The sequence below is a fragment of the Varroa destructor genome, unplaced genomic scaffold (assembly GCF_002443255.2).
Source record: "Varroa destructor unplaced genomic scaffold, Vdes_3.0 BEIS01000007.1, whole genome shotgun sequence".
NCBI classification, from domain to species: Eukaryota; Metazoa; Arthropoda; class Arachnida; order Mesostigmata; family Varroidae; genus Varroa; species Varroa destructor.
The window spans coordinates 35,428,355-35,455,719 of NW_019211460.1; the positions used below are offsets into that span (position 1 = coordinate 35,428,355).

Sequence of the window (27,365 nt, forward strand, 5' to 3'; positions counted from 1 at the left end):
GTCTACGCGCCCGCCTTACGACATGGTCCGGTAGCCATTTCCGTTCCTTCGCGAGCCGCTCGTATTCCTCAGTTCATCGCGCGGGCTTCGTGTCGTCAAATTCTGCTAAAAGCGACTGCGTATTAACCAGCCATTTAAACATTCAAGTTTTTGAACACTTGATTTGTAGAATCGGTAAAACCCCATCGGACATACGTGTCCTCTGCACTGCGGGGCTGGAAGATACGTTACAACATACGTTGGAGGTCTGTACTACGCTCACCTATATTGGATGAAGATGCATAACAGAATGAGTTTGTTCCAAGCACATAATAGGATTGGGTTTACATCCTCAATCATCCAATTATCAACCCTAAAAAAAAGAGATTTTCAACGAGAAACAATGGCTTGCGTTTCGACATTGCGTCCATGGAAGGCAAATGCAACGTCAAAAGTAATATAAACATAAGGTCTTTTTTTTGACATGTATAGCTCCTCCCCAGCTTCATTGTTGACTATTTATGATTTAAACGTATATTTGAGCTCTTGTTTTTAACACTATCTGCTATTTTGTAATATATATCATCAACAGTGGAGTTCTTGGTCATACATTTCCTCTTCTTAATACTTGTAAGAATCTAATATTTTTTTAATATAAAGAATCTAATAAGTTTTTAATTTTTATCCTGGACTGGAAGACATGTTTCTATTTTGTTAAAGCCTCTTTCAAGAGCTGCGTGATTTGTATAGGAACTACCAGGTGCTTTGCTGTTGCTATTTAACTTTTATCAGGCAGCTTCTAAAAACTAAAAACAAGAAGTTTTTTGATACTTAGATTAGAGAGCTGAAGCAAGGTAAGCAAAGCAGACTTAATGCTTTGCTGACAAATGAGCTTATCTACGCTGATTAAGAATAAAACATAGCACATACATAAGCTACACCATTCACCTTATTGTTCACCTCTCTGCACCATTTACGTTATTCTTTGTTCAGATGAACCGCCCATTTCGGACACTGTGTTTGTGTGCTATGATCCTAAAGTTTATGTAAGATAAATAGTGGATTAGTCGAGTAATAATAATAAAGAATAACAAGCGCGGAGTTAAACAGTTTGAGCTGCCATTGTACGTTCTTTTCTTCGACGTCCTCTACAATCCATCCTTGATGAACTGTTTTTGGTGCCTTCGTACTAGAAAAGTTTGGCCTATTCGCCTTTCAGATAAGCTACATCAAAGGCTCGAGTTGGTGGACAGACACATGGCTTTGGAAGGCCTCCCTTTTCAAAGGCATTGTTGGAACAACGAACGGTTAGTCAGCATTGTGACGGATTTGTTTGAGTGACCAACAAGTTTACGTACATTTTTATATATCTATATTTATACAGGTCCTACAGTTTCTTTTTGCTATAAAGAGTGCTTGTAATACGAAATGCATGTAGCGTGCTTCGATTGAACGTTCGTGAGCATTATATACCATATATATTGAATATCTGTTGTGGAAAATGAGCTGCAATCGTTATAATACAACTGCAAAAACCGACCAGCGGAGTGTGAGGTATAACGCAAAGGATATACATAGGCCAGGGCTGTTTAAGCCATTTAAACTAACACTAACATCAATCGTGGTGATGGTAGCAACCATAGTTGGTTAGTGGTTGGATAATCTTGATGGGTTTTCTTGCTGCGTGCTGGTCGCCATGAGAAAACCGTTTGCCTATCTTGTACCTTCATCTCTTGTGTAGATAGGCGGCAGGCCAGACAGGTACAGTCATAAAGAAGCGTGCACCATTTTGTTTCTTTTATCTGATTTCTCTTTCGTTTTTCAGCAAGCGTCGTTCATATACGTTCCTCACTGGGCGCACTGCGCTTATGCTCACCAAAAATTATCGATAGTCTTGCCATCGCTCCTTACGCCGAACTTTCCACTCTTCGTTTTCGCTCTATGACTTTTGCTCTTTCCAACTAGATTTTCCTCTTTTCGGCCTAAGCGAACAGCACTTTTATGATGAAAAGTTGATCCTACGGCATATATTGATCGCTGGAAGTTGTACAGTTCGTGACGTGTTCACAAGTTGCAAAGCATGTTGGTCTTCCAGCACGTTACGTTGTTAATTGTTTAGCGTTTCAATGCAGTTTCTAGCAGCTTCGAAGTATGGCTATCTTTTTTTTATTTTTAACTCTACACCCAAATTCCCGACGTATAATATTTAGAGTTGAACAATCTTCTCAGTGAAATTGACCTCAGTCCTTTAAATATCACATTGTTCATTATTTTTTGCAAATATATAGTTGCAATTTAACTAATTTTGATTAAATCCGATGGCCCGGTTTTCAAAATCCACATAGACAAGCAGTATACTTAACAAAGCGAAAGCATAAAAATTTCAGCCAGAGGGGTCCTAAATGTTCCATAAAATGCACAGGAGCTATGTTGCAATTTATGTGTGATAAAATAAAGTAAGCACGGCTTGTTATAACCGCCGTATGGCCATTCCAGTTACTGTATCCTTTCCTCCTAATAATAAAGCAGAGGTGTGTATTGTATAAGGTTGAACTGACTTAACAGCTAATAAAAGCTTCAAAAATGTTACTTTAAGATGTAATGTCAGCTCTGAAGTAGAATTTGAGGAGAGCACATGCCGAATTTATGAATTACTATTCGATTCCTTTCTTATTCGTTAGGAAAAATATCTTCACAAACGTTTGCTTTAATGAGTATATCCTGTAGATTATTACAAAAAAGGATATCTAATGAAGGCCGCAGGATGCAGTCAGTACATCAAAAAGAAAATCAGCCTTCTTAATTCGTTGTCTTAATCGACTATCTGGGCATTGTTGGTACAGTAGGATCTTGTCGTTTGCAGAGAGCCCCAATTCGATTTCTGGAGTCCTGAATTTTCGCGTATGATACCACCACTCGTTGCTTTTAATGTCTACTAAGGTAATAGCTAGTCATACTACGGCTGTTTGCAGGTATAATATGTATTCCTAAAGTTTCCTTTCGAAGATGTTTAGCATATGGTCAGTAACGTGTGTGTTCTTCTTTATTTTATTTGCAATCGCTCTGACTGCTTGTGAACTCGTGTTGAATGTCGTAGTGCTGCATTGTGGCACGAGTCGTGGTGCTAGAACACTCGTTGCTTGTAGGGTCAGTTTGAAATTGTTTAACGTTAGAAAACCTGCGTTAACTTGCAATTGGTTTGCACACCAATTGAGCGTAGACGCAGTTTTTTTCGTGTTGGAGGGAATGAATGCTCATTAAGTGGTCGTCACTTGGTTGTATAGTTTTCCGACTTGTCATATAGATAGAGTCAAAATATACACTTTGAGCTTATTCAGATGATTTGTGTGTACATTATGTTGTGTTAAAAGTGAAAATGCTAGGACGTCATATATGGTCTTGTTTCCGAGAATCAGCGGTTGATACAAAGCGCTAATCTAACCCCTTTTTGCCAACAAAATGTGCTTCTAAATCGCCCTTTTAAGCGTAGCGTAAATTTTTAACGCTAGCCTCTTTCGCTATCATCGGTCCGACATGGGCGATGTATGCGACCCGTTCGAAAAGGGACCGCCTATCCGTGAAGAAGATTATGTTGTCCTGATGCACTTTACTTACCTGTTGCTTAAGCATAAGCTAAATAAAATTTTTGTGTATTAGGCTAAGCTCCTGTTACACTCCATTCAGTCAATAGTCGACCACCCAAACTAAAGATCCAGACGTATTTACGGAAGTGCCTTTTAAATGTGAAGTTCGTAATGACAATATCTACAGACGAACTGAGCGAACTAAGAATATTGTTTTATCAGCACAGTGGATTTTATTAGCTAATTCAAATATTGTATTTCACACATATTTTCTAGTCATGTACCAGCTAAAGGATTGCGATGTAACAACAACATGACAATATGCCGTACGTAGCGAAATTTCGGAGGTAGTAAATGACAACGATATCTACTTCTTTAAGATCAGTAACAATGCTTGATAATGCAGCATGCATGTGCCTAGTGTGAGTCAGTATGCGTGTCCCGGTAATGGCTGAAGCAACAGCAAGGCTAGTATTACGAGCCAGTTAGAATTAAAACATGTGCTCGGATCTGGATATCAGAGCTAAGAATTTTTTGAGAGGTCTTTTTTTATAAGTAGCTATATGAATACACAAGGATGATGACGGCCATGACTTGAACCGACCTTTAATTGGAAAAACGTCTGCTAGGAAGAAAAAATGCTGCTATATGCCAATGATGCCGGAAAGATATACGGAGGCTGCGTGACTAAAAGAGGAGCCAGCGGTTCATGGCTCCCGTCATAGTGTTCTATAAATTCCGCAGTTGGAATCTAAAGGCATTTTTGATTTGAAATATTATTTTCTAAATCTTCTTGATGCTCTCTGACGACATGTTTCCAAACATTCGCAGTATTAATACTAGAAGAGCCGGCTAAAAGGATCGCTCACAGAGGCAAGAAAACTTGCCATACAAAAAGCGTAAATTATTAGTATTCTATCTTTTCTCACTGGGCAAATATCCAACAAAACCGAAGGCTTTCTTTTGCTTGAGATTAATGGTTTGCTTTGTTGCCCGTTTCTGTACGGCTTCTAAAAAAATTCGAAGAAGATCTCCATGGGCCAAACCGGAAGGTCTGCAATATGGTTTGGATTAAACAAGCTAAAAATTGTTTAAAAGCTATTCTTGATATACCTCATTTTTTAATACAGGAGTTAGCGGGCGCTTAAGGAGGAGATTATCAATTGCCAATTTGATTGTCGCGATGTGTTCTAACAGTTAGTCGTTTCGCGACTTTCGCGCCGCTTTTATTTATTGTCCTTTTTAGGCCCTTGTATTTTTGGGGCCCTTGGCCTATTACAGCCCCGAAAATTGATACCGTTGGAATTTTTATATACCGTGTATTGGGGCGACACTTTTACTAGTTTACACCTACCCATATTGTTCGTTATACAGTTAGTATTTAAACATGATTGGCAAATTAAAGAAGGGCTATTTTTAAACTGGTTAGTGAATGGTTTAAGTACTGAATAGAAGCTTCAGTGGCGATGATGGTTATCTTGAAAAATCATAACGGTTGCAAACAAAACTTCTAACATATGCGTACTATTTCATTGAAATGTTTGGTTTTGCTTAGATAGTGTTTAAAACTTGGAGTTCTAAAAAATTACCCTTATTATGTATCGTTTATGTAAAAAAGGCGTCCATCGTCTCGATTTGAGCAGAGGTGGGCCTAAACCTCATCGTAGGAAAATCTTTTTTATGTCCTAGAACCAGAACATGAGCCAATCTTACATTACTGATGTAAAAAGGGTAAATTTACATGAGCCGAAAAAGAGATAGGGACAAAAAAGCATATGAATGCAATCTTGCAATGAGCTTGTTCTCTCATTTGTGTAGATGTGTAAAAAATATAACAACTGTGCAGTTTATTTGTGCTGAATCTGATTCGAAAATCTTTGCTGTTTGAATTAGGAGATACAGTTCAACTTTAGTTTAGCCTGCTTCTACTAATACAGGTATTAATATGAAATTACGCTAATTCGTTGTAGTGCTAAAATTGCCCTGCAATGTAACTTTTTTATACTTCTATACTCTATACGATAAAATTTCAACACTTCGCTACTCTTCAAATGGTAATCTTACCAAAGCACAAGGTAACCGCCAAATGCAAGGACTATGTACTGACACATCCTTGCCCGAGAAGCAAAAAAACAGAAAGCAGTGATTTCGTACAACAGAATTAAAGCTACGCTTTCGTTCTCTTTCTACCTTCCCCTTCCCGAGGCGCGAAGAACTTTTTTTTAGATATTTATATATAAATATATTCATATATTTAATATTATATATTGGATATCATATGTCTAACATCTGAACTGTCGTTTTCGCTAGTTCTACATTACTCCCATAACGTCGATGATATAACAATTTAGGTGCTGTTAGTATCTGAAGAATCCCTTTTGTATGTTCTAACCATTCATGAAAATTGCTTTGTAATGTATTGTTAAGCTCAATATTGCCACTGCTGTAAGCTCTGCTTTGCTGAAGGCGCAGCTTACGGAACCCACGGACAGCTATCGAACTACATAGTCACCTAAATCAGCTGTCAAATCACGTAGTCAGAAAGAAATAGTTTCTTATTGCTCTCTTCTGGGTTACAAAATAATGTGATCTTTGTTTGTAGTCGTTGTGTTTATCTTGAATGATACGATGCGTTGAAATTCAAACCCATCAGGCTAACAAAAAGTTGACCGCAACACATCTGTCATATTTTGGGGAACGACCCCTAATTCACAAACGATTTTTGTAATAATATACAAACTACCTAGCACCAATAAAAAGAGATTTTTTTTCTGCCAGAGAGCGACGACGCTGCTCGGTATTTTATTGATCTCGCCCTGCAGGTCACAGTTGGATGAGGTTATACGCAGCAACTGTGGTTACTCGCGGCTCATGGCCTTCGCGCGGGCTAGCTTCTTTTTTGAGACTTTCTTCTTCTCGACCTCGGCGGGTACAGAAGGTTTGCTGACGATGTTTTCAACTTCGCTTAAAAAAAGCTCGATATGGCAAGGCGAAGTCATGTAAGGATTGATCCTACCGTGGGCACGGTATGTCCTCCTACGCATCTTAGGAGCTCGATTTACGTGGATGTGATCAACGATTAAACGGTCGACGTCGAGCTGCTTCGTACGAGCAGTAGCTTTGGCGTTGTGGAGCAATTGCAGAAGGTGCTTGGCGCTCTTCTTTGGCCAGCGACCCTGCGCAGTCTTCCAGGCTTTACACTGGGCGTGACGACCTACGCCGCCATTAAACCTATTTCATGTTCAAAAAGCAACCATTAGAAACAAAACCACAAATTAAATCACAAGTAACATTACAATTACTCAACATAAAGTAAGAGTTGACAATGAGCCGTTAGACACCATCTAGCACCTAGCAACCACGTATTTTCACCAACAGCTGTTTAAGGCCATAAAATATTCCAAAATAACTAGCAAAAACGAAAAACATGACACGGAAGCAGAACGTAAATTAGCTTAATGCGGAATAATGTTGTGACAAATAAATGAGGTGCCGTGACACGAGATGTAACTTCATCCCAAACAAAGGCAAAGCCAACGCCAACTGAATCTTTGACCTGAATCAACTTGAATCTCCGCAATGAAGTATCGATCATTAGCACCATTATTAGCATCAACAACATTTTTAGCAGCAGCATCGAAATAGAAGCACGGCTACGACTGAGGTCGGAGAGTGGAGTTTTGTTGCTTGCTACGCAGCCGCTTCTTATTGGGGTGTGGAAAGACCCATTAAAAGAACCCCTTTCGCCGAATAGTCAGCTGAGAAACAGCCAAAGTCTCTCGCCTGCCTTTCATTCCTGCCCATATCACTGGTACTCTTCCGCAACGCCAGGCCAGAACCACTCAGCTTTTCCTTTTTCTTAGAATTTTGCAATTGCAACACAGCTGCTGCATGATTCACCGAACCATCTATAGCTGCCTATCTGCTTTCTGTGTTATTACTACTGCTTTTATCTTTGACTCGTGATGCCGAAAACCTCCATTTTTCATTTCATATTCGTTACACCTTAAATGAAAGCAAACAAAACAGACGCGGTAACAACAAAGCTAGCATCAACGCTACTAAACAGCAAAAGAACGCAAGAAAAATCTGCATCTATAACACCGCTTACCACTGGTACCCACAGTACTAGAAAAAAAGTCATTCGTCAATCAATGGCAACTATAGGCTATATTCGGACCAACAATCGATGTCTCGTTTGTTGCACGACCTAGCCAAATGGCCAGGGGCATACTGAATACGTTGCTGTTATGCCGTTTCATCACCGGTCAGGAAACCAATTCCATTTACGAGCAGCATCAGCTCGAATCGTTGGTGTACATGCCGTTACCACGTTCCGCTATCGGTAACCATGAGACCACATCCTCGTGATGAACAACATTTGGTTATTTATCATCCCTCCTACCTAACAGTTTTCCATAAGCACATACGACTATTTTACACTGGTGAAATATGAGGAACTTGTTGCTTATTTCAGTCGCACAGCTAAGCCAATATTTGAAGCAACTTTCGCCATAGCTCCCAAGAACTCTTTGCTTTTATAGCAATAGTTGTCAGTATAGCTACATTGTTGCTCGCACCTTATATTGTCGTTTGCTCAATTTCGGACATCAAACACCATTGGGAACAACATTTTGTAACGTAATTTATCAATCGACAAATTACCACACCTGTCAGAAGAGTCTATGCCTGTCAGAAAAATTTCCGGACATATTTCTCTAAAACTTATTTTTTAAGACTAAAACGTTCCCCATGATTTATTGACAACTGCACATAATTGTTAGTTTTCCTTTCTAAGCACCGTGTACGACAACCTGTTCTACGTGAAGTAGTACCGATTTCCATTATCCAGAACTACTCTCGCATGATCTCTCTACCGTCTGCAATGAAAGTTGTGGTTGTAACCTGACGTGTCCTTTGTGGTCTTAAGTACGCGTCTGTCTATGGGGCATGTAAAATCCATGGTCCTCATTCGGATTCATGAAGTCGGAAGAAACTCAACACAACAGACGCGTCCTTTTTTCTGGTCGGACTACAAAGTTCGTTACTACCTTCTGGTCACCGCAGACTTCCGTTCAGATCTTGGCACCATTGACAAAGCAAGCTGTACTTCCAATTAATGCTCACTACACTTCTCCAATCCAGTCTTTCCGTCTCCTTTACAGGCCCTTACTCATTTTCCTAGAGGCGCCTTTGTCTGTCAACCAGTCGTTTAATCCCGACTCAGTCCAGTCCTATCCGCCGTCGATCAGGTGCTGTGGAAAATTATTGCAACTTCCCTAGTTGCAGCAGGAGTAGCGGCCAGAGGCAATGAAACCCGCAAAAAAAAACTAGCAGCCTCGGGGACCAGCTCCAGCGGACTCATGTTCCTACACCCTTTCCAAATGGACACATGCCTTCTTCATAGAAATTAGCCCCCTGGTCTTCCCTTTACCCGTTGACCAGGCCAATCCCTTCGGCCGTGTCATTAGTCTTACTCTAATAAAGCTAAGTCAACTACCGGTAGCGACGTACTCTGTACGATTCAGTGAATTTGCCAGGTTTTTTTGCGGCTGGTTGACGAAAAGTAGCTTAATACTGATGCACTGCTTCAGCCAGTGACATCCAACACTAAGTCAGGCTGACATATTTTCAGCGATTTTGCACTGAGTTGTCTAGCGTACGTTTCTACAAATGACACTTTTTACTTAATCACCTTTAGACTCCATATCAGACGTTGCATTCGGTATCTATTATACAAATGAAATTATGTGCAAACTTTGCTTTATAATCAAGAAGAAATTTATAAGAAGAAAAGCAGTTGTGTGTTGTAAACTAAATGGCTATGCTATTTGTAAACAATAGCGTTCATCCGCCAACAATCATCATTGGCTGGATGGCCTAAGATAGCCACTACAATATCTGAATAAGAAATTTCAAGGTATGCACATAATCTAGACAGTCACTGTTTCTGTTAGAATGGAATAATAATAGGATCATCTGCAACGCTTTGCCTTATCACTAAACAATGCGAACCTTCTGCAAATTCTACCTCAACTGCATGCTCGTACAATGATCCGTTAATTTATCATAGGCCTATTCTGTCCCGATTACTAATAGTAAACTGGGAAGACTCATTTTTTTTCGCAACCTGGGAGTTTAATGTTGCACAACAAGACAACAGTTCAGTGATAATTGCCTTCAATCAAATTATTAGCGCCATTAACGAACGACACGCCCGAGTTTTTTTGTAGCCAGTGGTTTACCGATCCTAAGTATTTTGTTTCAATAGCTCGACTCACTTTAGTTACACATACAAAATTTAACCACGTCAAACTATCGAGTACTTAGTGACTATTGTTCGTATAGCCTTAAATTTTCGTTCTGTCTGAACAGATAGAAGTCGTGTACTTAACAAGCCGGAAAAGGACAACAATATTTGGCCTTATAGACACAAGACACCCGATAGAAATCATAGAAGATGGGAAATACTTTGGGGCCATGCCTGACATCTAGCTAAGAAGAACTGCATGTGTTAAATACGCAACAGTAAACAGCGAACCGCCCTGAGCTTAACTTGTGTCCTATTTTGCCGGACGCTTTGGCCATCTGTAAGGCGGTCCCTTTTTGGGAAGACATGGCGCTTCAACCAGTAAAAAAATAGGGGTCCATCATCGTTGGCCCAAAGGACGCTGCTGGACAACATAAGCTGGGCGTATTGGTCGGTCTCGAATGAAGCGCTTCTCGTCTTAGCACAGATGCTACTATGGGATTTTTTGGCTGGAGAAATGAATTTCCCAAAAACATTCCTAGACGACAACTTGAAGCCGACTATGGCTAGAAAGGTCGCCATCAATATTTGACGGTAAAAGTGGACGATGGTAAGACGCGGGGGAGTGGCCAAGGGAAGCTGATTGATCGGGTTTTTGATCAATCACGAAGATCTCCGAGTGTGGAGGATAGGCTGAGGAATTGACTTACGTAGCAACTTAGGTGCTATCTGGATCTGCATACTTTTCAGCATCAATATAACACAGGTTAATGTTTAACTTCTAAACCTGTCAAAGCATAGTTTTACTATGTTTCCGAAACCCTTTCAGTGTTCTTCAGATTTCTTTAAATTTGTAGAATAGAACTAGATCTTAAATTACGTTGGAATTAGTGGTTCTACTCATGTCAATAAGGGCTATTCCAGTCAAAAATATGTCAAAGGCACTAAAACCTTACCTGACAAAAGGGACAATTTCCTTCTTCTCGATGACATTCTCAAGATACTTTTTGGCTCGGCGAAGCGCCATACCCTTGATGGCGCGAGCTGTCTCTCGCGTGGTTTTAAAGTGCACGCGAAGATTCAGTCCGCGACTCTTCGCCGCTGCGAGGTGAAAGCACAAAAAGGTGGCAATACAGAGTTACTGCCAGTTTCTTTACCAAAAACGATCTTCATAAGGGTTAGTACAAATTAGAGTATAATTCAAATAAGATCTGTGTTCGCCGATTAGCGCCCAAACATCAGCAGTAACATCAGCCATTCAGTAGCATTCCCAAAACCAAAACACGTAAACCGTTTAGGGAGTGCATAGCCTATGAAAAGAGCCAATGCATCGATATCTTTCGATTTAGTCTATTAAGTCACTACTCCCGTAGAAACTACCTATGCCAGCTATATAAATATTTACGTCCATATGATACACTGATTTTAGTTAGGTCGGCGAAACTGTTAACTTAGTGACTATTTTATTTTGCTTCCACACACGAAATTCAGTTTCGGAAGTGCTAGATTAATGCAGTAATGTCAAGTTCAACTAAAATGAGGCCGACAACTACACAGGGAAAGGCAGCTGCATTGATTACTTACACTTAGTCGTGTTCTCCGGTTCGGTCTGATAGCGGCCCATTTGGCAACAACTGTAACATAAGAAACACAACAATGTTAGAAATTCTCAGCTCGAACGGTGATTCCGGTGAAATTAGAATACGATCGAATTCATGAACCGCACAAATCAACGTTCCACAATATCAAACACGTTGTCACGGTAGGGCAATAGATTGACTATGGCCGGCTTGGCAACGTGCACACACTTATACACTTGATTCGCTTTAGTTAAGAAATAATACTCGCACTGCCAACTAGTTGAGAACACTCGTTCCTATCGTGTTAGACACATTAACCCTTGATGATTTTCGAATATATACGCTAAAATAGTTGAAATTTTATAAGAAGTCGAACCACACACCTAGCAGTCCACGAAAAAAAAGAAATCGAAACCGGATGCAAGCCAGCGCGTGGCTTCCGTGCCGAACGATTTAGACGATGAGACAACCGCGAAATTCAAATATGGATGCTCCTAGAGACAAACGGAGCGTGTATTTGATTCATACAAATACGTTTACACCATTAATAGTTACCTTCAATTCTTTATGCCAGTCTACAATAATATAAAAAGAAGTCTATAATAAGAATAATATAAAAAGAAAGATATAAATATTTTGTTCAATGGCGGCTCATTTCAACGACTGAATGAATGTATTTGCTTAGAAAAACAAAAACATTAAAATTTCAAGCGCCTTCATCGAATAGAAAAGGTATTGAGATCTAGCAGAGCTTTGTGCCTCATAATTTTGAATATCAGTTCTCCGTTTCGTGCAACAGGACATGCTTAGTATGGATAGGTGTTTTGACCCATTGAATGCCTTGCATTTTTACATTCGGTAGTGCCGTTAGACACTGCTCCTGATCCCTTGCTCCCAGCACAAAACAACGTGCATCTACCCTTTCTCCTTCCTCCTGTAGTTTCGAATCTGGATTACCCTGCCTATTTTAGAAGCTATCATTACATATATACATTTACAAGCTCTTTTTTGCTTAGCTACGAGCCCAAGCGTGTGCAATTTTCAGCCTATGTTGTAGCGGAGTGCGAAAAAATTCCCGAGTCGGAAGTTATGAGGCACTCCAGAGGACCGGCGGTCGGTAAAGGAAAACGTTTTCTAAATGTAGGAAGCAAGAAAATTATCACTGCACCGTCATAAGAAAACATTATAAACTAAATAAAATACTACCTTATTTTCATAATTGCAATGATACCTTTCTTGTTGTTTAACGGACAAGATTCCTTAACCGATCGTAAGCCGGATTGATTTACTAATGATTTAAAAGATTAAGGGGAACCGTAAATAGGATTTAGGATGATGTTGTCATATCGGTATTGAATCGGCATAATGATCCTCGTTCTGAAGTTACGAGTAGTAACCATGCGATGAGTCCAACCTAGGCGAAAGTGATATTTTTTGAGAATATAAAGTCGAAATGGTTAGCCTAAAAATTAAGCTCAAAACATTACCTTTGCCAATGATCGTGCACCGTATTAAACTGGTCGAAACATTGTCCCAAGGAAAAGGTTATAAGATCGACTTCTAGGTTGTGGCTCCTGTATTCTTCGAATCAATAATTTATGGTTTTTTTTTATTTATTTTAACGTTCCACACAAAAAAATAGGCCAACAACCTTTCAAATCACGAGTTAACATACGATGCGTCCTAAAAGGAGCTATGCTATTCTTTGATGAGTGCTCAGATTATTTTTCTAATTAAGGAATAGTATGTAGAAAAGATGAAGTGCACTCACACTATGGTGTTTGTGAAATCGATCTGAAAAGGCTTCGTTAAAACTCCTAAACTTTCTAAGGCGAAGTTACGCTGTGTAACTTTATTGTTATATATTTTATCAGTGATTAGTGCGTAGTTATACACGAAAATTCTAGTTAAATCTGGCCATTTGTTGAACGTGTGTAACGATAAAGTCACCAATTAGTTTTTCTTGCTCTTGTTCGCGAATCCCATCAATTGCTATAGCTGAGCAATGCTGTGGCAGATATTGTGTACACCTGACTTTTTGATCCATACTTTTTTTTTCTAGTAATTAGAACATTTTTAAATAAAATATTAGTTTTAGACTGGACGAAGTCGTCAGGGTCAGACTCAATGATCTATCTTTATGGCATTCATCTCACTTATCAAACTACCCTATTACACTGCGTATAATGAGAGTTTCTTTTTACCTAAATCAGGTAGTAACAACAAATAATTCTAGTTGTCCTAAAATGTTAGTGTTAATTTCTTTAATTGAACGACATCCTGCCATTTATTCTCATGGTATGCTGCACGGAAAAATACATACGAAAGTACGCGTCACGCGACTCATGGACCTACAAGACGCAAAGTGATGCCGAGGTAGGTTTCATGGGTTTCAACCTTTTTCCGTTTAGCTAGAACGTAACGTCCGCTGTAAGTCTCTCTTCGTACTTGAACTTCAATTAATATCAGCTAACTAAGTAATATTTTATACATCTGTGATATATCACTCCGTTTACGAATCGCGTCTCCTCAATCAGCATGGCATTCTTACCGCTTCGCATTTATATGCACTCCAAGCTTGTGGCCTGACGCACAAATCAATGTACTCAGATGGAGCAAACCACTTCTCTGAGTCGCTTCGTTAATCTTTTATGTAAATTTCCTTTTAGAAATGACTATTGGAAATCGTTAGCTCAAGCAACGCAACGCCGCAACTACATAGTAAATTTTCCTAGCTTTCAACATTGTTACATTCAGAATTTTCCGCCATCCTTTATCCGTTACATTGAAACTCACACAAAATATTCTATTCACAATTACTAATATTTATTTAGTATCGTATGCAGTAATTGATGTTAAAGTTGTTTGCTGTTGTATGTTAGCTAATATAGTACATCTAATATTGAAAAAATATCTTGAATCATAGTGTTAGCAGCGCTTTTTGAACTGCATTCTGAGCCTATTAACTAAATCATATATATTACATTATATACATGAAAAAGACTTTACAAACTTCTACAGGGGAAATTGTGAGGAGGCCATTTTTCCCAGCAATATTCACAAGAAAAGGCAAAAACACTTATTACTAGAGAGCACGTTTATTACTTCGTATTGAGGCAATGTAATATAATCTAGTTCGCCACTCTTGCAACTCAACTATTGTTATTTTTCCTCAATATGAGGCTGTTACCAACGTTGACTTTTAGATTGATCAACTTTTACACTAGGAAATTTGGCTAGAAAATACTCATATAAGTAAAAACCGGTAAAGTTTACTCATGGAGAAAAAATTCAGAAGGAAACCAACGCTGAGTTATTAGGTTTTTGTTTCATGGAGAAGTAAATGTTGCGGAAATTTATCAAAGATAATGGTGAGCAAGAGCTCTTTCCTATTGGAAATTAATTTGCGCCCTTTACCAAAACCTTTTCGAATGTGCGGCAAAATAACGTCCATTTACAATATCTTAAAATACGATAAACACTTTTGTAAGCTTCTGATCTCTTTTATAGATTTTTGGAATATTTCCTATAACTCTCTAGCAAAAATAGCTTTTCTAGCGAAAATTTCGTTCATGTTCTTGGTTTTTTTATGTTGCTTGTGAACATCCTAAGCAGTTTTGTTCATTTCAAACTTATCTCTTATTTATTTAATTTCAACCCTTATCGACAATGTCAATAAGCAACAACAATAGCATGTTAAAATAAATTTCCTTTGCTTAAAGTTAATTGTTGATACGCTTATTATTTCCAATTAAATACATCATGAACAAAACGAATAATCCTAAAGCAATAATTCGTTAAACAGTATATACATTTTTAAGGCACTATATATCTTGGAAATAATCTATGGCTTATTAAATAACAATAAACCATATAGAGAGGCTGCTATAAACGAATCCGGCGGGTTTTAAGACTGAATAACTTTTGAACTACGCGCCACTAACAAGCAAAATGTGGCTAATAGAAACAGACCAGGAAATTGTGTCACTCTGAAGAAAAGTCGAGTAATGATGTCAGCTAGGTTTGGTCGTAAGATGATGGCAATACTTGCAGCGGGCATAAGAGGCACCTGCTACTATACGATACACGCTAAAAATGAAACGATGGATGCAGCCCGCTATCTCAAGTTCCTTGAAATACTATGTGCACTCTTGGCACAGTTAATTTGTCACCACGCCAGACTATGTCACCATACCTCAGTTTCTTTCTGGGTTGAGTAAAGAAATATCCAACCTTGGTTTCAACCCGCTTCTTTTTCGCTCGATTTGAATTCGTATGATTATGGGCTTTTCATGTCCAAGCAAGGCAACTGGTACCAAGCCTGTCTCACTATCGATCTACTTTAAGAAGCCACTGATAAAGAAATTATATATGGGAACGCGAATAATAGGTACAGAAGTTGCCAAACTGCTCTGACAGGTGTGCAAAAAATAAAGAAAAGTATTTGCGACACATCTTGAAAAATCATCATTCTAACCCAGTTATTTCATCAGTTATTCGGTTTCCAAGTTCACCAGATTCGTTTGTAACGACGTTGTAAATTTTTCGCTTTCGTTTAATTTTAGGTTTGGCGCCCAGTATGTTTATTGAAGACTATTTAATATTCAAGTCCGCTATCCGTCAGGGTCACTCGAGCTGATTCTGTCGCTTTAAGTATCTCATATTCAGCTTTATTAGGAAGTAAAAGTGAAGGCGCTTGGCGAATCTTGTCATCATCTAGAAGCATATTTACGTCCAAGAATAAAAATAGCACACAAGATTGGGTTCAGCGTTAACCGTAGCCACCCTTCATTTTTAAAAAATTGTTTTTTTATTTTCTGAACAATCTATTAGTGAGATGTGCGCCCATAGTAGTCTGTCGTTGCTTCAGGAAGGCTTAATTAAAATACGGCGAGTACTTAAGTACCTGATGTTGTGTCATGTTGGCACAGAATGCCGAAGTTTTACCGTATGTTATTATAGTGAAGTAGTAAAGGGACGTCTTCGAACAGCGCAGGCTTAGGGAGCAGTTAGATAGCACCGACGCACGTAGAGCGGGCTCTACATGGAATCGTTGTCAGAAGTAGTTCTATATAACTCTATTGACAGTTTTAGGATAAACTAAATTGCCAGCATATTTGACCGTTTTGAATAATTCAATAATATTAAAGTAGAGCAATCCGTCTAAACACTGAAACGTCTCACCAGTGTTCTCAGGGCTAGACCGAGCAATGCACGAAAAAAATAGAATCTACATCGATAAAATGTAGGCCGACTCTCCTCCTCTAAAAATTATGTTGGATTTCACTTTCGCTCCTCTACCGTAAAAGCTATTAAAAAAGCACTATAACAAATCTCAATTACTGTATCATTGGATCTTTTTCTTGGCTTTGTATAAGTGCTATATAATAGTAAGTCAGTGGACGTTCGTTGGCTCTCTTGACCAGCGTTTTAGCCGCGGAAGCTACCGCGCCAAATCGAGCACATAGTTTATATTAACTATGTGCTTATATATCCATTTGTATTGAACTTAATTGGCTATCGGCATGTTTGACGCCCCATCCCGCTCAGGTATATCTTCGTCGTGTAACGTGCTTGTCGAATTAGGATATGCAAACTTAAATATGCTTCGGACTCATTCAGCCAAGTATCTAAAAATTGCTCGAAATTATCTCATGGGCATTGGAACGTTTTTTTTTTTCCTTAAAAGCAATCATTAAACACAAATTGCCTAATTTTCCTTTTGTTTTCAATAGGCAGGCAATAAACATTAGCTATGTAAAATATGTCCTACTCATATTGTAATGATATAGAAAACTTGAATAAGTAAAGTCATAAAAATCAGCCCAGTTGAAATCAACCAAATGCTCATGAGCTTAGTTGAGACCGATACCTCATAAAGGGTGATATCATCAAGTATCAGCTCTCCAGTTGTCCTATTGTTGGGTGAGGGCACTCAGCAGTTTTATAACACTGGGCCTTTCGCTCCACGCACAGCTCCTTCCCATTACACAAGCTAGTTGATGCCTTTACCAAACACCATTGCACAAGTGGTCTGTCTCATAACAATCCTGTATGCTCCCTATTGCAACTAAACAAGCGACGTGAAATCGATGTTAGTTAATCAGAGAGACGAGTGTCTCTTCTTTAACCCTCATAAATAAATTTCGTAATAGTACTTATCCCATACTGGATTCCATTGTACCAGTGGACATTTGCCTAAGTGGTGTTTAGGCGTAACTTAAGGATAGGACTGCAACTCGGTCGAAACAGCTGATCGAGCATGGTTCGACACTCGGAACTGGCATAGAATTGATGGTGAGTGGTTATGGCAAATAATTTTATTCTTTAAATTAAATTAGGGCGCGAATTTGTGTACTAATATTTGATGTTTTACTAGCCAACATCGCCTCCACATCGAAATGTAGGTCACGCAGGCGTCACTGCGTAAACGTTTCTGTCATAATTAGAAAAGATATCGGACGCAGCATTCGGGAAATGATTATTGGGACCGGCAAATTCACACAGTATGTATTTAGGTGGGATTGTTAAAAGGATAGTAGCAACAAAAGCTAATATATCTCAAGAAAGTTTAGTACGCTAGAGTGTGCAACTCAGTGTGCGTTATAGGCTAAATTTCAATAATTGTGGTGGATTATACTCCATTTAATAATCCATAAAACAGGTTCTCGTCTCCTTTCAATTCGGCTGCGGCCGTATGTTCGTTTTGCTTCTTTTCGTCTTCAAAAACGATCTGAATTGTAATCACTTTAATAAAGTTTTCTATAAATATTAAATATAAATATATAGTAATAGATGATAAAACATTAACAAATGTAAAAAATAAAGCATTATATTTAGGCAATGGATTGACTTTTCTGATCATTCTCTGTTGTTATGCTCTGGCAAAGCGATGATACATTGACCTTTGCTCGCTAAGGAGAGCCTTCGACATAAGCCTTTGTGGACTAGTAGGATTTGTTGTTTTAGCTTTTGAGTTTAGCGCGAAACGTATTTTACCTGTTAAACGAATTAACCTGTTGTGTTATCGAAGGATTCAGCCAATTTTATCAGAGATTCTGTTTGTGGAGATGTTACCGATGTCCGGAAACGCAGTGCGAACCACCGAATACTGAGCATTGCGTATCGATTTCGGTAAAAAAAAAAAATCTGTATCGGGAAAATAAGGAGAGGATAAAATGACATCGCATCGCTCATGTTCACACGGGAATGAAAGGATCGAAAATAGAATGTCACTGCTCTGTAATGTTCAGTATTGACTGGTTTCTATTCACGTTACATGTTTCCAGGGTTATTCAGATCCATGAAACTATTTCCCATTGATTAGTCTTGCTCCATTTCTATTATTTCCGCTCACTTGCGCTTTAGTATCTACTTCCAAATGATTATTCGACGTACGACGCTTTGCCGCGTACAACAAGGAACCTCGACTGATCGTATGCTCTGTTTGAGACATTATCTCTGACACAATAGGACATTGTTGGCTTCGCAATGTATCTTGCGTGGTGCTTTCGCTTCCGTATAGAGTTCAGGATGCGTGAGCAGGCGATTTATGTAAACAGTGATAGAAGCCAATTTTCAATGCGGTTCCACGTGTGGCCAGCAACTGAGGCTATTGTTATTGACAGCTTCACGCATAAACCTGTGCCAGGTTAGAAGCAGTTTACTAGTATAGTGGACCTCTGCGAATAATACCATGTTCTAGATACTAGCTAGTACATTGCGACGCAATTTTTGAAATGCATTTTTAAGATTTCAAGTGGAACAAAACGTACACTCAGGTAATCAGAATATGTATGTTAGGTAAACAGAATATGTAGAGTATGCGGTATCATAATTTGTACAGATTACTCATCAAAACAAGAGCTAGTTCTTTGGCCAGTCGTGGGCAGCAAAGCATCAGCTCCTGACCAGTTATCAAGAAACAGAGTTCCGAAAGCTACTTTTTTTTTTTGGAACGATCTGTTGATTGCCTATAAGAGCTACATAAGACAGGTAATCCCATAACCAGTCCATATAGTAGTAAAACAATGCGGTATCTGGGGGTCAACTATAGAAGAAATTTGTGTGTCATTAATTAGAGTAACGACAGAGTCTCATAACAATTGTAGACTTTCTCTCCGTTACGCTGTTTTGACGCCTGGTTGCATCGACAATCTAACGCTCGAATCAGTACGACAACAGGAAATCACAGTACGATGGTTCAATGTAACTTGAGTAGAATAGAACATGAAAAAGCCACTATTATTTAATAAATAACCTTTTCATGGTAAATAAATGCATTGGTTCACCTATTCGATAAATTTTATGGGACTCTGGTTAGGCTGTATAATCAACTGTGATAGGCAACAAACTCTATAGGAAATTAGATATAAATACTATACAGAAAAGGTATCCCCGCTGCTCATTTCTGTAGATCTTCAAATCTCAAAGACACACTCGCTGCCAGAAGTGTGAGAGAGTTCTGGGAAGTACACGCTTATAGTGTATGGCCCTTTCACTAAAGAACTCGAAAATAGTTTTTACTTGCCTAATATTTGTCTCTACGCGAAACTTTACTTTTAACGGTAGATTCAATTCCTTCAGCCAGATAAAAACGAATGATTAATTAACATTTTTCAGGGGTGTAGAAAAAGCAGAGGGCTTGAAGATAAGATCAGGACTGCTGTCTTGTCGAGACCTAATTTCCTGAGTGAATCAGACAACAAAGCTTCATATTCTTCATGTCTCCTCCAGTTTTTATTGTTTTTTTTGTAAAAACTTTTTTTCCTTTGAGTTGTCACTGGACGACAAGTTTCGTAGTCTTAGTGATCTAACGCGGCTTTGTTTGTCGCAGACGACTGTACCAATTAACGGCCATCACAGCAGAGTTGGTAACAATGACTCAGCCGAGCTAATTCCCACTTGAGTACAGCACAAGAATAGAGAAAAAGATAAAAACTATTTTATTAACCCTTATTGCAGTCTGTATATATATATCTGTCTATCCAGGCAGTCAGGTTATATTGAGCCTAATGATGTTTATTTGTACCATAACCACACGTACTTGAGTTCCGTTGTGTTCAGTTCTTCATTAATTCGTGAGTCTTGTTAAGCATCGACGATACTAGTGTCGTACAATTAATACTGACTGTTGTAGGAACCGGTTACCCTATTAGACTTTTGCGACTCGTGCGACTTTGCACTCATATGTGCCATATGTAATAACATAGTAGTGTTCAGAGGGAAGCGCACGAGACAAGCGAGATGTTGTTAGTGTGAGGGTTATTCATATCGTCCGTAGTCTGTTTCCTTTGCTGCGTTTGTTACGGTGACTGCGGCGGTAGTAGCCGTGGTAATATGGGTTGTTAGTCCCAATAGCGGAAATCGGAATAGAGAGAGAGCTTCGTGGTAGTGGTGGCACTAACTGACGAACGAAGCCAGCTGCTGGGTTTTGCCTGTGGTGCAGCAACAGCAGCAGCAGCAGCAGCATCGATGAGAGTGCTGTTTTAGTGCTAGGTACCGGCTGCAATGGCAGCAGCAGTGCAATGAACACCGCGCATTCGTTAATAATACATACATACATACATACAACCGCCTAAGGGGGGCGAAGGCTGAACGACGAGTCGGATGGATATTTCTAGCAGAGATTAGAAAAGCAGGCAAGCGACACCCGATAGGACCATTGCATTAGATATCGGCGTACCTCTTTCATTCACTTATCCAGGGCCTACAAAGGGAACATGATTCAAACTTTAGTAGCAAGTAAATTTACTTAAAGAGAATGCTTGTGTGGCCAAAGCGATAAAGGGTTATGGCAATCGGGGTGTGCTAAACAAATGTGCTGAAAGATCTGCCTGTGTCTGATTTGGGCTGCAAAGCTGTGACGTGAGCTAATCGACAGGATTGCTTAGCAGGAGGATATAATTATTTGTGTGGTGCATGTTCAATGTTTATCACCCGAACTAAGTAGCTCCGTAATGTGTGCCTGCTTACTCGTAGGCTTTAAGAGCAAAAAAAGTAGTTTTCCTAGCCATCTTATGCTAAAATGTCGAAGCAAATGTTTATGGAATATTGCTGTTTTTGCAAATCTGCTTATTGTTTTCATAGGTAAGCCAGAAACATTTATTTATCAGATTTATTAAACGAAATGTGCATCTATATCTAGAATTCAATACCTTTCGTTATTTCGCTTATTTTACACTCGGCTTTAATTTATGTTGCACTGGAGCCGTTGGTATTTACTGATAAGATACAGTTTTCTTTAATTAACGCATAGATAGATTCTCACACAGTTTAAAAAGCTCATATTGCCACTTACCACTCTGCCCAGTGTACATATGGCTGACGACTGATTTATGTGTTAATCGATATTCTTCCGAAGAAAAGTTTAAGAATGACGGCGAATAAACGTTTTGTTTTTTCTACAAATAAATGCTTTTGTTTGGTCGAAATTTCTGCTCAGCGTTGTCCATCTACAAGCCTGCTAAGTAAGAAGAAATAATACCTTTGATTACAGTACAATCCTTTTTATTGGAGGAGATTATTATATTCCCTAAAAAAAATTCAGAAATGGCAAAAGGTAAGTTCCGTATTATGTAGACTTGCCGATCGTTATGTAAGTTAAAAGCAAGTACGAAATATGACGATTGAAATATGTATTATTTTAGGTATATAGATACCCGCTCGGGAAAAAATTCCTGTTTCGTAAACCAGATGTTAATCTTTACTAATATTTTATAAAGTCTCCCCTTGTTTGGAGTTCTTCTCACTGTCCTTTGCCGTGCAATTACTGAACACTACGGCAAGTGACCTTTGTTCAATTCATATTATCACGGAGGCTCGGATGCAAAGCTAAAGACCGTTCATTTGAGGATCCTGGTTTGACATGTAATGAAGAAGCTTTGTTAATATACGCGTAAGAACTTCACTTCTGGTAGTGGCATTTGTGTTCATACCTCCGAGCGTTCATCCAGCAAAAACATACTATTCACTTGTAGGCTTTATTTGGTTTTCACTCAAATAAAGCCTACAAACAAATTAATGATTCGATGAAGCTCGAATCAGACATCTCATCGTACGAGATACCATACTTATCTAAGCAAAATGCACTGCTTGAAGAATATTTCTTTTGTTATATTGTCCGTATGATACTTGCTAATTCCTACCAAAAAGTCATCATTACGTGTAAACGATTCGCAAATGACTGCTAGCTCAACTGACTATTATTTTAAAATCCATCTATGTTTAACGTTAACTCCGCCTTTACTATGTAATGCATGTCAAGAAGCAGGCTTTACGGGTCTTACGGATAATACCAATTTCAGATCTCCCCTTCTTCCTCGAGGAGGGTGGCATGAAGCGGACTGGGACGGCGTCGAGAACGGACAAAATAGGGGGCAAGTGGTTGGCACGCCGACCTCCCCAGGCGGTGACAAGAAAAATCGTGAGAAATCGACAGAGGGCCGCGCTGGAAAAAGGGCGGCAGGTGCAACGATGGCTATTGAACATTTCATAGATCGGTACCGTCAGAAGAAGACGAATGGAGAGGAGGACCACAACGGGGAAGATGCGAACAGGGGTGAAGGACACCTTAGCGAAAACATCCCAGATAAAACTTGGAAAGTGATCCTTAGCCTCGGTTAGTGACCAATGTCGTTTATAGCCACGAAAGCCATCTCCAATTTTGTGCGCATGATCTTTGACAAATTTTCCACAATTTTTAGGGGGTATTTCGCTGTACGTTGCCACATTATAAAGTATAGAGAATTTTCTGATAAATATAGTTTTACGGAATATTCGAGCTGTTCATTGATAAGGTATTAGTTTTTTTTCATAGCGTCGAATCGTGTGCGTACGATTAGATCGCATAAGAAGATGACTGAAGCTATAGCTCTCTATAGTATCTGGCTAAATTAAGTCAATCATGGGTTTAGATTTTCTTACATATCAATTTAGTCCTTTTAACAATGAGATCGATATTTTATTTGAGACCGTCTACAAAGTAACACTATTTATATTATATATTTATCAGATGAAAATGGTTTGTTTATAGAATTTCGTAAATCAGGCTGTGTTTACATTCATTCAGATAGTAGAGCTCTAGAGAAGTGACCAGGTGTTTTTATCGCTCCGGATTTATGGAATGAATTGAGGTAAGGTAGTTTCTTTTCAAATCTTATATTGTTTCATTGACGAAAAATTCATTTTAGAAGAAGAGTGTAAGCTTCTACGTCAGGTTGCCAATATTTCGACTCCGCCGGAAGATGAAGCTATTCTACTGGATCCAAAGCTGAATGCGCTATTCTCAATTCAGAAGCGATTTTCAAAGCTTGAACCTGAAGAACGGGAACCACGGTCGAAACACGCCGTTAAAAAAGCTGAAGAAGTAAAAGACTTCATCGGGGCCTACCAGGCTTACCATGATGACGACGCTGCTCAACTGTTCGCCATTCTCAACAAGCCACATGTTAAGGTTAGATATCAACAAAAAGTGTTAGCACCATACGTTGAGTCACATAACGAAATTATATCGTTCAATGAAAATTAATTTAACCTATTTATTCATCAACAAACTATACTCGTGGGCAGAAGAATGTTCTCATGGGATCTCGAATCGCGGACCGACTACGTGCTAACCATTTCGTCATAAAAATCATCGTTTTCAATTTAAAACAATATACCGCAAGGGAATTTCAATACATGTTAGGGGTCAATAAGCTAACATGTACTGGATGCGATTGTCCCAAGAAGGACGTTTTCATTAATTCAGTGAGCGGAATAAAAACATTTGAGGGTCATGTGTGAAAATTGGATGGGTGTGACTCATACGCGATCGAATCATTATTTGAAACTTCGATATTCTTTGTGCGGAAGTTTGCCTTAAAATTCAAATGGTAAATTATAAGGCGGACGGTGAATAATAACATTGTGGCATGATTTGCTGCAGGCACTATTAGAAGCGCACGATTCTATTGCTCGTCGGGACTACGAGCCTCCCCTGCCGTCTCCGTCAATCGATTTTGATGAAGAGGTCGTGAAAGTGGTCCAGCTTGTAAAAGGAGCGGAGCCACTCGGAATTACAGTGAAGTTTGACCCACTCAACGGGGCCGTTAAAGTTCATCGAGTTTTACACGGCGGCGCGGCCGACCGAAGCGGTAAGGAGGAAGAAAAACTATCCATACCTCAAAGAATGCTCGATGCAATGCGCTAAAAGAAGCGCTGAGAATTAAACATGATAGGGAATCAGCATAGATAAATAAATGGCCTTACGCATTATCTGCGTCTAGTTATTGATCTAATACTCATTGAATGGCTTTATTTTTCGTAATATACAGAGCAAGATATGACGACAATGTGTTTTGCGTTTCGTTCGGGCAAGATATAGGTTTATTTACAATATGAGACCTTCGATAAATGTTTTCGCTATTGGAGGAGTGGTAAAACAATCGATTATACAGTTAGCCTTACTCATTATGTCCTGATGAAATAAAAAATTACTCTAATATTGTGCTCGAAGACCTTTTTTATTGTTTAAGGTCCCCTGTCGTTGGGACTCAGTACATTTACTTAGCTCACTTAAAAAGCACACATGTACATTGTGTAGTAAAACGAATACTTTATTGCTGTTTCATTTTCTCCACCTTTCATTTTTCACAGGTTTGATCCAGCCAGATGACGAAATAATCGAGATAAATGGAATTGATGTAGAGGGCCGTACCGCTGCCCAGGTCGACGAGGTCTTCGAACTTGTCCGAAATTCACCCAACTGTATTGTTAAGTTACTTCCTGCTGGTGGACCACCGCCACTTCGGGCAACGCACGTCAATCCGTTTCACCTTCGTGCTCTATTCGATTACGATCCCTTTCGAGTAAGTCAAAATGTCGCAACATACATCTCAACTCCAGTCATTTTGTAGGATGAAGTTGTTGATTAAAAGACGGCCCAAAGAAGTAGGGTTTGAATTACATTTTTTTTGTGATGCGTATCATAAATGATAAATGAAAGTTTTTCGTACATGAAAAGCCTCATATTTCTTTTATCAACATGGTTGTTTTAGGATCCACGTAACGAATGTCCTGATGCCGGCCTTGCATTTCGAAAAGGAGACATACTTCATGTGATCGCCCAGGATGACATGTACTGGTGGCAAGCCAGAATTGGTATGGCGCTAATCCAATAACCCGAATTTCGATATCTGTGATTAATACTCATTTGCCATATAAGAACAGAAACATATGAACAGCCTAATGGGCCTTTTTATCAAAATCCCATATGGTGCGTAATGTTATATATGTTATTTAATGCTAATGCGTAACGGGCTCATGGACACGATGGGCGCTCGTTCTCGAATTTGATCTGCTTTAATTCTGGCCTCTTTTTCTACCTAAATAGGAGATGAAGAGACGGTGCGCGTCGGTCTGATTCCTACGCCGTTACTTCAAGAGAGACGATTTGCGGCACAGCGTGAGCTCACTACGTTAAAACGCCGACGAGCAATAAAGTCACCGATACTCGGAGCTCGAAAAATTCGTAAAGTGAAAAAGACTATGTACAGACTTGAGGACAGCGATAGTTTCGACCACGAGCATATTTCCACCTACGAGGAAGTTTCCTTGTTAATGTCCTCGCAGATCAACTTTATGAGGCCGGTTGTACTCATCGGACCACCTGGAGTTGGTCGAAATGAGCTAAAACGAAGGTTGATAGCAACTAATCCGAACTTGTTCAGAACTACTGTGCCTCGTAAGTTAACTGAATGATAGACGTTATTAGTATATTAATAACTTAATCTCTAATAATGATAAATAGTTTCAGAAAAACGAGTTTACGTTCTATGCTGAAATACTTTAAAACAGCCGTATTTGTAACTAGTTTCGTTATTTGTCATTTAAAATGCCCGTGGGTGGGTGTTATTCTGCCGTTCTACGCTTTCATCGTTTGCCAGACACATCTCGGCCGCAACGCATTTATGAGGTAAATGGGCGAGATTATCACTTCATTAGCCGTCAGCGGATGGAGTGGGAGATACGAAAAGGCCGTTTTATGGAACACGGCGAATTTGCAGGCAACCTTTACGGTACCTCACTGGATTCGCTTCGTGCCCTCATGGCTACTGGATACACAGCTGTGCTTACACCTCATCTACATGCGCTCAAACTACTTCGATCGTCAGAGGTGCGTCAGAAGAGCTCCTGCAACAATCGTATAAAATCAAAGCACTAGCTTAATGTTCGTTACCCTAGTAAAGTGGAGTCATATTGTCTTAGCTTCTATTATTTCAAAACTATGGGCTAAAGCATTAGAAGATTATCATTTTCCGTAACTCTTTGCGTTTTTTGACTATTATATGGCTGCACGTAGCTGAAGCCGCATATCGTCTTCATCAAACCGCCTCCGTTTGAAATCCTTAAGGAAACTCGATTAAGAACACACGCCCGGTCACCTTTCGATCCGGACAGAAATCGCGGTTTTACAGTAAGTACCGTCTATAGTACGCGCAACGCATCGTGCTAGAAAAGTATAGCAAGCCAATGGGCATTCATAATTTTCGTGACAACAGCTTTTCGTTTAAGCTCATATGCAGACTCATCTGGAAGAGGGCCAGAGTATACACAGGAAAATTTACTCATAACACCCACACATTGTCTATCTAAATACTAGAATATTGTGTCTGGAGAAACAAGACTTGATATCACAATCGACCGAATGATCCAATACCGCAAGGGGTGGTGGCACTAAACGTACGAACATATATTTTGGAGTATTAAATTCGGGCTAGCGTTTAGCTACATCTAGCATTATATTTGATTATGCCATTTTTTGTTTATGTGCATGTGTCGATTTTAGGCGGGTTTATGCATTATTATTCCTTGAACAACTCGGAGGAAGGTCAAGGTCGTTTACAACTTTTTTTTATATAAGCTGTAAACGACCTTGACCTATTGAAAGCCCTTAACATGAAAGGGAAAGATCTGTCCACCACTAATGAT

At 39.2% G+C, this 27,365-nt stretch overlaps 2 protein-coding genes across 14 annotated transcripts in view; one reads left to right on the top strand and one right to left on the bottom strand.

Moving 5' to 3' along the window:
* The first annotated feature begins 1,221 nt into the window (after positions 1-1,221).
* metro (membrane palmitoylated protein 7-like protein metro) overlaps positions 1,222-27,365 on the top strand; it is a 39,895-nt gene continuing 13,751 nt past the window's right edge. For 3 of the 12 annotated variants that reach the window (XR_015317387.1, XM_086975248.1, XM_086975245.1), the window contains exons 1-9: positions 1,222-1,286; positions 22,700-23,013; positions 23,585-23,847; positions 24,322-24,529; positions 25,032-25,243; positions 25,433-25,535; positions 25,768-26,118; positions 26,321-26,550; positions 26,737-26,850. Coding sequence is in view for 11 of the 12 variants with exons in the window: in XM_086975248.1 (XP_086831374.1) it covers positions 1,237-1,286; positions 22,700-23,013; positions 23,585-23,847; positions 24,322-24,529; positions 25,032-25,243; positions 25,433-25,535; positions 25,768-26,118; positions 26,321-26,550; positions 26,737-26,850 (1,845 nt within the window). In the remaining variant the exon portion in view is untranslated. Of the gene's footprint in view, positions 1,287-12,093; positions 12,126-12,160; positions 13,770-17,580; positions 17,691-19,021; positions 19,175-20,132; positions 20,474-20,578; positions 21,035-21,149; positions 21,483-22,699; positions 23,014-23,584; positions 23,848-24,321; positions 24,530-25,031; positions 25,244-25,432; positions 25,536-25,767; positions 26,119-26,320; positions 26,551-26,736; positions 26,851-27,365 lie in introns of those variants that run through there. The other 9 variants (XM_086975247.1, XM_086975249.1, XM_086975246.1 and 6 more) reach the window with 9 other exon arrangements.
* On the bottom strand, positions 3,772-11,857 carry RpL17 (ribosomal protein L17). 2 transcript variants are annotated; one of them, XM_022816143.2, is made up of 4 exons: positions 11,777-11,857; positions 11,398-11,447; positions 10,770-10,914; positions 3,772-6,794 (listed from the first exon to the last, which is right to left on the bottom strand). In XM_022816143.2, the coding sequence occupies exons 2-4, from the start codon at positions 11,435-11,437 to the stop codon at positions 6,422-6,424; spliced, it is 558 nt and encodes a 185-aa protein (XP_022671878.1). In that variant the 5' UTR covers positions 11,438-11,447; positions 11,777-11,857; the 3' UTR covers positions 3,772-6,421. The 2 variants fall into 2 exon arrangements, with proteins under 2 accessions (XP_022671878.1, XP_022671879.1); XM_022816144.2 differs by lacking the exon at positions 11,777-11,857 and adding an exon at positions 11,662-11,775.